Source organism: Sipha flava, unplaced genomic scaffold (genome assembly GCF_003268045.1).
Source record: "Sipha flava isolate LNK unplaced genomic scaffold, YSA_version1 46_pilon_pilon, whole genome shotgun sequence".
Taxonomy (NCBI): Eukaryota; Metazoa; Arthropoda; class Insecta; order Hemiptera; family Aphididae; genus Sipha; species Sipha flava.
In genome coordinates, this window is record NW_020273250.1 from 406,707 (window position 1) to 416,912 (window position 10,206).

Genomic DNA, 10,206 nt, shown 5'->3' on the forward strand with positions numbered 1-10,206 from the left:
TCAAAAATGTTATACCTGTGATCTGAAAATGGAAAATTAAATCTATGGAAATGTTCAATTAAATTATCAGCAGTTTTAAGTACACATCTGACTTTGGTAATGGTATGAATGTGAGTTATCAGTTATGGAACTGATTTGGAACTGTGCTAGTTCCAAAATTTGTCCGTAATAAAAGTTTGTTTTTACATCGATAGTTGCCTGAATTATTCCAAGACAGTGAGCTATTGGCATCTATGAGGATGGTTCTAAACTAATTACATAATTGCTAACATCAAAGAATAAAGAAATATAATTAAAAATAATAATTTTACCATAAATGGAACATTGTGCAGTAAAGGACTAAATAAATTGCAATAAAGGGTATACGACAGCTCTTATTATATTTACACTGTAGTTTATTATCAAACAAATTCTCAAATTCTTAGTAATTAATTAAGAAAATGGATCAATGTTTTCAAATGTATAATACAAAAAAAAAACCAAAGCTAATTTTGAAAAACTTATACCTAATAAAAGAATATAAACAAAAATTTGAGTTTACACTATTTAATAATGCAAATTACAATATTTAATAAATAAAAGTAAAAAAAGAAATTGAAGACATTAAACTACAATAATTTAAGTATTCAAGTAGGCAAGAATAAAAATTACTTAATGAGAATCAAATACAATGTTGACAATTGGGTGATTTTTAAAAACATATTAGTATCTTGAAAATTACAAATAATGTTTCAATTATCGAACATTTTTCTATATAAATAAGGCAAGTATCTGTTAACTCGATATAATACTAATAGAAGACATTATAAATTACGATTAATTACTTAATTTTAAAGTTCCATCTTAGAATTGTCTCTGATATTTTCATTATCACATTCACAATCTAATTGGGTCTTTGTATTTATAACTGCTTCCATATCGTCACGAACTTCAACTGTTGATATCAATAACTTGCTATATTTCTATAATCGAAAATAAATTTTAAAACAAATGTTAAATCTAATAGAAAATAAAAAGGAGAAAATTTCAATAACTTGAGTATATGCATTTTTAAATCATTACTATAAATGTTTCAACTACTTACTTGAAATAACAATAAGTAATATCCCAATATGTCATGAGGTGCTAAATTTTCTCTTGCATATTTTTGTCCATTCAATGATATTGTTTTGGCTTTTTCATCATCATTAATCATAGCTTTAATCAAATCAACCAAATTACCTAAATTCCTTTTAATTGGAATATAATGAACCCATGGAGTTAATTCATTATAAAAATGTTCATAATACTCTGAATCTTGTTTGAAAACTAATGAATCGCCTGCTATTAGATATGGAAATCGATAAGCTGCTACAGTACCATCAATATTTAACTGGTATTTATACTAAAAAAATTAAAAATTAATAATACATTAAATATTTAAATATAACATTATGACATACATCAAAAAATTTAAAAAAAGAAATTGGTTTCTTTCCAGAACCATACTTTTCTTTCAATTCTTTATAAAAAAAGAAATTTGTTATTGAAGCATTGATAAGATCTGAATGTGATTTACTTAAATCCACTAGATTCAAACGATGTTTGCTTGAGTCACGACCCATCCAGAATGCTTTTTCAATTTTTTGCGACCATGGTTTCTCAATATTGCCTTGAATTGACAACATGTCTAAACTCACCCTTTATATTTCAAAATGTATTTTCATTAAAATTAGTAAAGATATTTTCTCAATTAAAATTTAGTTGAATACTTACCTTCCCATATTTTCGAGAGATGATTCAGTAATATCATATGTAGGCATAACAATATCCATAGTATAGTTTGATCCACACCAAGAAAACAAAGGAAATCGATTTTTAGGGGATGAAAGCGGCCAATCTCCTAAGTTCACAAAAAATTCTAAGTCTGGTAAATATACCTGAAAAATAAATTGTTTTAATGCACTCACATATTGATTTATCTAAAAAGATGACATTTTATTTTTAAGTCTTGGCTATTATTTATTTATGAAAAAATAATTAGTTCAAATTTTTAAATTATAATTAATAATACAAATATATTTTTACTATTTTCTTAATATTTACATAATGATATTTATGTAATAATAAATATGTTGTTAAATAATATAACAATAAATATTCTAAGTTCCAAATATCTAATTAAGTAAATCTCATAACTTACAAAAATAAAAGAGCCAGATATTTGATTTAATTATTTATTTATTTATTTATTTGATTTAAATAAATTTAAAGGAATTTAAAAGAATTCTTAAAGATCCATACCTTTCTACTTAATGACAGTAATAAATTATCCATAAACATTTTAAAACCGGTATATTCACCATAGCATTTTCGGAAAATCTGTAAAAGTATAATTTATTCTTGCTCTATTATTTTTATTTCATAACTCAATATATTAAAATATTAAAAAAATAAACAAGTTCTCACTAAATTGTTTTTTACAACATATTGACAAGTGCTCATACTGTGCGAGTGTTGACTAAAAAATTTAACCATTTTACTAAGTACATTATTAAAGTCTATTTTCTTAAAGTGACTAAGATCAGAATTGATTTGCTTAATATCTGTTTTACATCCAGCTTCTGATAACCAAGTATCAATTGACATTTTAGAACAGTCACATTCATCTGGATAGACTGGACCTATATAATAATAAATTATTACATGACTATAATAATATAAGTTATATGTTAAAAATTGAAGTACTGATATTGTTTGAATGATGTATTATTTCTAATTAGTTGCTTTCATGACAATATTATATGTAGAATACAACAATAAATAATTCAATAAATGTTAACAGTCTTAAAATAACAACAGCAGTAGGTATTTAAATGACACCAATCTTTAACACAATTATACCATAATATTGATAATAATGGTTACTTACCTTGGTAAAAATTATTTACATGTTTTTTATGTGTCTTTAAATCTTCAACTAGTATGATGAGATCATAACATACTTCATACAATTTGTATCGAACTAAAAATGATGCATCTTTTCTGTCCAAAATATTTGTCCAAATACGACATTTATTTCCAATTTTAGTTTTACCACTTATTATTACATTAAAATCTTCTATATTTAATCTAAAACATACATGGTAGAAAAAAAATAATTAAAAACTGTCACAAATAATAAATAATTAACATTTATTTTGTAATAAAACATATGATTGAGAAATTCAATCTATAAATTTTAAATAAGTGTTTCTGATAAATAATGTGCATATAAGTAATAAATATATAGACAATAAAATGCCATTTTAAACTTCTTATTTGACAAACAATATTTGTATCATTGTTTCCACACGTCATGAATTATCTAAGTCACTTACTCATCCTGATTGTATTTAATGTAAAAATAACGAGCAGGCAAAACAATCTTAGGATTCAGACCAGGTCCCCAAACAATTGTGTTGGCAGAAAGTAATCCATAAAATTCAAAAATAACAAATAAAAGAGTCAATAAAATACCATTAACAATCATGATAAGTAAAAATGAACTACTTTTTGTACATCATATTTTAATAATAATCGTTAAATAAGTCGAGTATGAGTAAAGGAAAACTACTTGCAACTAAAATTTAAGTAAATAGTAGTTATTGTATTAGTATTTTTTTTTTTCAATACATGTTAATCTCTTATCATGGATGTAAATGTTTACTAACAGTGTGATAATGAAATTAAAATATTAACATTGTTGCGTTACCAATGTTACTTAAGAACCATATGCAAATATTATTACAATATTATAATACATATTAATTTCAAAAATTTGTATTAGGAGTATTCTGATGTTTTTAATTACACACAACTGGTAAACATCGTGATAAGTAATAATGCCGATTTAAGCAGTGACACTGAACCATGTATCAGAAAATTTAGGATGGAGCCATTTCTATGGGGCCGAAACTTGGTTGTCAAACCGTATGAAAGCCTCATTAACAAAATTAAAGCTTAACATCCATATTTTTAGAATAAAATTATCTATCCCTCCCCTCCATTCGGTACGCCATTAAGGCTGATATTTGAATATTAGGTTTGGCCTTTTTAAATATTTTTCGTCCGACCACAATGTTTAGAACTTTAGCGCCACTGGATCTAGGTACTGGAAGTAATAAAAATGAATTTTTTTTTTCGAAATCGTCTGCATAGCGATGCATACTAAACCTATTTCTTAAGGAGTAGTATGGGCGGGTGAATAAGTTTTGATACATCAAATAAACAAATATTTTTCTATGGAATAAAACAATTCTTGTTGTTAAAGTGATTATGAATAATAATTATAATATATATAATATATACTTCTTAAGTACAGCTTTTGAAACTGTGATCACATGTAACTTACTAAGTAGATAATTTAAAAATACTTTTGTGTAAGTATCTTCTATACTGATTAGGTACCAGTATTAATAGATTACCTATAGACTATGCTCAGGGCCGGATCGACCCGACGAGTTACCGAGTAAAACTCGGTGGGCCGCGACAATTTTTGACCTTTTAAATTGTGAAATTTTCATTTCAGTATTTTCTAACAGAAAATATTAATAGCTTGAAGTTGAAGATTAGTTCACCTATTGAAATATGCGATTAAAAAAAAATTGGACAAGGGCCGCCAGTTAGTAAGTGGGCCGGTAACATACAGAAAACTCGGTGGGCCGAATTTGTCTTATCCAACCTTGGCTATGCTATAATTGAAATTTATAGTAATTCGTTTAAAACGTAAAATGATTGATAATTGTTTTTGACAGAAAGCCCGGGTCTTTCTGATATCTGGATTGCACTTGCTGCAGCTGAAATCGGAATCCAATTTTCACAATACCTACTTTCAAACATCTGGAGTATACCTTGATACCTTTCTATAAATATATTTGTTTTCTTTGTTATTATGGTATTTGAAAATCTATAATACAATGGTCAATAAAATGCAAACTAAATAAGTTTACATGATAATAATAATAGTATAATATAATAATTTATAGTTTTATATATTTTTATTAATTTTTTAAAAGATTCATACAATTTTTCGACACAACCAAAATGTAGTATTTGTGATGTGGTTTTTTTCCCATCAACAAACTACGAGAACAATTTTGGTAAATATGTAGACACTAAAGACTAATTAAGTTCATATACCAAGAATAAAATTAATTATTTAAATAACACTTGAATTAATGTATTAGTTTCTTATTGTGCTCGCATAACATACCAACATGGTTTTTTTATGGCATTCTATATACGATACAAATTGTAAGTTATATGGGGGGGTCTAGGAGTACTGCCCCCCCCGAGCAAAAAAAAAAAAACAGTTTTATGTTCTGCAACATAGTTAAGTAATAAGTACAGAAATTATACATTTATAGTAGGTAATATTAATCTGACAATTTATTTTTGAAAATGTAATCTATAGGTCTATTTAAAAATTCTAAAAATCAGAATTTGAATAAGTGTACCATTAAAGAGAAAAATGGGGGTGAATATGCTTACAAAAAATCACTCTGTATTTATTATACAGTGATAGGATGATTGTTATATTATTTATTAGAATAAAAAGTAAAGTATAGTGGAGTGGTTCTAAACAAAAATATTGTTGATGTTCCAGAAAGTGAAAAAACAAAAAAAAAATCATCACCAATACCAGGTATATCTGCAAAATTTATTACATCTATTCATTTTTAATTTTAAGTAACTTGTTTCAATATTTTTGTGAATTTTATTAAGTGTTATATTATAAAGATATGCTTCTCAACTTTTGAGAAATAATGATAAATACAAGTTTTTTTTTTCATTAAGGATACAATCTAGCATTTATTTGGTAAACATAAATATTACATTAAAATGTAATACCTTTGAAAATATAATTTAAAATTGTATAATATTTAATTTACCTAATACAGTAATGTAAAATTGTCATATACGAGTATTAATTTTTTATGTGTTTTGACAAAATAATACTCATACCTAATAAATTTCACTAGCTGCAGTTTAATCAGCTTATTATTAACTAAATTTTGAAAATAATTTATACCGCTGTTATTTCTCTTATGTGATAAATAATAAATTATTATTTCAGTAAATCCAAAGAGCGAATTTAAAATAATTATTCAAAACTATATTAATAGTAAATGCAAAATGCAGATGAAAAAAAATTAATGGAAATTAATGATTTTAATTTTATAAAAAGTAAGACTTAATTATGTTGATAGTTGTCCAACTATTAATTATATTATTTATCTTGTAGTATCTGATATTGATAATGATCCTGTTGTCTTTAGCAGTATTAAACATCATACCCCAAAGCTCATTGATTTTTTTCTTTAAAAATTGAACATCACAACCAGGGCCGTATTAGTGCATAGACCAGTATTTCTCAACCAGTGTGTCGCCGGGTAATTCCAAATATGTCGCGTGAAGTACTAATATTAAATGACACAAAATGTACAAACATTATTGATACATATTACAAAAATTAAAAGGTATTAGATATAATTTCTATTATGAATAAAAATAGATTATCAGCTACTGACATTTAATCAATTTTATCATTATTGCAATTCTAATTGATAAACGTTGGCTTTGAGATTCTAAAAAACTATAATCAAATCAATTTGTGAAATCAGTAAATATTTCAGAGGGCGACTTCCGAGTGCGTCCCAAAATGTCCCTTATTTAATGTTCCGAATGCGTCCGGAATAAGGTCTCGCCCAAGTGCGTCCCAAGAGAAAAAGGTCACTACTTTGACGAAGCCCAAGTGCGTCCCAGTTCATTTAGAGTTACCCAGGGTGCACCACGAGGAGGTGAACTGGCTTACACCCTAAAAATATTTGGTTAGTAAATATATATATATAAATAGTATAGTAAAATTTAATTATTTAGGCTTACATCCGTTTTTAAAATATTGGGTTAATATTAACTATTTTTTGATTGACTTTTCAATGCCATGATTTTCACATAATCATGTCTAGAAATTTGTTCAATTTTGTATTTTGGTTTATTTTCTTCAATGAATTTAATATTTTTTTCATTGACTGATCTAATTTTTTTAGGTATATGATTGGAAGTTTGTATTAAAATTGTTGTGTTTATTTAATTTTTTTTTTAATACTTCCAAGAAGGAATATATGTCGGGATGAGGTGTGCAAAAACATGAATTAAATTTTGAATGAAAGCTTTCGCACGCATTTGTTGTTCGTTTACTGTGGCTGCTCATTTCTGCCCATGTGTGAGGAGGAAAGTCTGACTGTTGATCAATGTAGTTTTCTACAAGATAATCCAAAAACTGACTTAATTTTTCATCATCAGGCTTGATAGACATAAAATCCTCAGTAAAACTTTTTTCAATATCGTGTTCATTCAGCATGGGTAATACAAATATATTCTTTAAAATCTGTCCTATTTCTGATACATCATCACAATAATGAATACTTAAACCAAGATTCTGTAATTTTCGCCACCACGCCTGTCCCAGATGAAACCGACAGCCTTTTGTAATATCTGGCCAAACATTTTTTGCACCTATATGAATAGATTTTTCAATATCTGCATACATAATTTCGGGGTATAAAGACATAAATTAAATTTTATACATTCATTTTTTAACGCCAAAAAACACGAAGAATACGATTCTGTTTGTTTATTATTCAATAAAAAAAAATACTAATGGTATATAATAACCATTATTTAAACCATGAATGGTAAAAAGTTGTAAAAAATATTTTGGATAGTACTTAAATGTACCATCTACATATATTGTTTTTACGGCACATAAAGTAGCTAAATTTTTTTTACATGAAAACATAACCAAGTTTTTATTACTGTCATTCACTAGAAGAAATGTTTCATTATCAAATGATTTAATTTCTAATGAATTTAATGAACTGTGTACGTCTTGAATATTAGTTGGTTTTTTGGGTAATATTGAACGGCGAGCAGCATAAATCCCTTTTCGAATACAAGATATATCAGTCGTCGTTAAAAAATCCGTTTTTTTATTTTTTAATTCCAGATGAATTAACTTGAATGGACGTTCACAAAGTTCTTCTTGAGCTTTTCGTTTTACAGAGTTCCTAATTACTTGTCTCATCATTTTTCCTTCAGATTCTATTTCATGACTGTGGTTTAAATTACAATCAATAATTGTCTTCTCACTCATATCTGTTTTCATGTAAGCAGTAGGTACATGTTTTTTTTACTCAGCACCATCGTTTTACATCATCATTCAACATTTTATGAAATCTCATTTTATATCTCTTAATAATTTTAAGTTCCTTACCGTGTTGGCTGATCATATTCGACGGCAACAACATCGACATCTTTCAAATATATAGAACTTACGTTATATTATGTAATAATATTAATTAATATAAAATGTTAATTAAATATATTAAAATGATAATGTTAGCTGCATACCCATCACTACACATACTGCACGTGGTTGTCGAAGACTAGTTACGAATAGTATGTTTCTACGTTTGGAGTATAGTGTAAATGCAAACAAACACGGTGCAATATTAGTTATCAATTTATTTTTATCCATAAAGATAAATATTGTTAGCAATAATATCGCGGACGCGCATGGGATATCCAACATTTTTAGTGATATGAATGCGGACGCAGTTGGGATATACCAAAATTTTTAGTGATATGATCGCGAACGCAATTGAGTTATTAAAAAGGTACGATATGATTAACAGGACGCATTCGGGTGACACCCATTTCAGATAAGGCACAAGAAGCAATTTTTTATATTGTCCAATTGATAGCTCAAAAAAAAAAAAAAGGTAATTTGATTGCCAAGAGTCTTATTAATTGATAACTTTTCATCGCTGGAATTTTAAAATGTTTGATTAGGCGAGGAATCCATTTAATCCTAATTTAGAAACCTCACATATTTTATTAAAAGGGCAAGAAGAATTAATAAACGATTGTACTGTTCAAATGAAGTTTAATGAGCTCGGGCTAGGTGAATTTTGAATTTACACAAAAAAAGAATATCCGAATTTAACAAAATTGGCACTTTCTGTGTTATTACCATTTTCAACGTCATATTTGTGCGAGATAGCTTTTTCTGCATTGAATTAAATTAAAAAAAAAAAAAAGGGAAGATTAATTAATGTCGAAGAAAAGTTGAGAGTAGCCTTGTCGAATATCTTACCACATATTGATACATTATATAAGAAATATCAGTCACAAATTTCTCATTTAATTGCTGTTTTATGTTATATTTTTCTTTGTTATTTTTAAGTTTACATTATTAATTAATTATTAATATTTAATATTACCCATGATTCCTATTTTTATTATTGTGTGTCACAAAGTATGAAATATTTTAAGAGTGTGTCGCCATAATACAAAGGTTGAGAAACTCTGGCAAAGGCACTGCCTAACCACAAGACACAATACATATGATATGTTATTTGAAGTATGTAACAGATGGTTAAACTAATCTAACAAATGATAACAATGTGTGAAGAACGCTTAGAATCACTCGTGATGATTTCATGTGAAAAGGATATCCTAATCGATACAGATGAAGTCGGAGACGGCCTGGCTCACCAGGATACCTATCATATTGGGATTTGTCATTGGCCTGACGGCCGTATCACTTTTTTTTGTTAAATAATTAGTTTTTAAAAGTAATTTTTACACTTTAAAAGTTGTCTAACATAGATAATAACATTTCAAAGGAATACCCATGACCGTCGATAAAATAAAAATAGACTATAAGTTGAATACACAAATAAATATAAAATTGTTGTATTATTTACAACGACGCGCCTGCTGAAAAGTTAATATGGGTATTTTGGGATACAGAAAAGCATTATTATTATTGTGTAGGTTTCGTCGACATGAATAAGGAGCCGGGGTTGCTGAGAAATTAAGTCATGTTATGTGTAATAGTTGAAGAAACTGTGTTGTCACAAGTTATAGATAAAATAAAATATATATAGTAATGCGTATCAAGTCTTAACAGTTGCTTATAAGTATTTATTGTGTCTTCCTGTTACCCAAGTTGCCTGTAAATGATCTTCTTCTACTTTAAAGTATATAAAAAATAAGTTAAGAAGTAAACTTATTAATGAAAATACTGAAGCATTTACGTTAATGTCAGTTGAAAACGACATTTTGATAAATATTGATAATGATCAATAAGTATATTATATTACACGTTGCACAATAATA

The 10,206-nt window shown here is 26.9% G+C and overlaps 1 protein-coding gene across 1 annotated transcript; it reads right to left on the reverse strand.

The window, feature by feature from the left end:
* Positions 1–635: 635 nt before the first annotated feature.
* LOC112689750 (KDEL motif-containing protein 1-like) lies at positions 636–3,652 on the reverse strand. The gene is made up of 8 exons (XM_025563583.1): positions 3,360–3,652; positions 2,912–3,111; positions 2,449–2,663; positions 2,284–2,361; positions 1,756–1,919; positions 1,443–1,680; positions 1,085–1,384; positions 636–962 (listed from the first exon to the last, which is right to left on the reverse strand). The coding sequence occupies exons 1-8, from the start codon at positions 3,509–3,511 to the stop codon at positions 831–833; spliced, it is 1,479 nt and encodes a 492-aa protein (XP_025419368.1). The 5' UTR covers positions 3,512–3,652; the 3' UTR covers positions 636–830.
* Positions 3,653–10,206: the final 6,554 nt, after the last annotated feature.

What these genes read in the sequence shown, in the direction of transcription:
- LOC112689750 (XM_025563583.1), bottom strand. Translation starts at nt 3,511, where the DNA reads ATGATTGTTAATGGTATTTTATTGACTCTTTTATTTGTTATTTTTGAA. An exon ending in TGTAAATAATTTTTACCAAG is followed by an intron (nt 2,664 to 2,911) that starts GTAAGTAACCAT and finishes ATTATTATATAG; the next exon opens with GTCCAGTCTATCCAGATGAA. An exon ending in CTTTTTTTAAATTTTTTGAT is followed by an intron (nt 1,385 to 1,442) that starts GTATGTCATAAT and finishes TAATTTTTTTAG; the next exon opens with TATAAATACCAGTTAAATAT.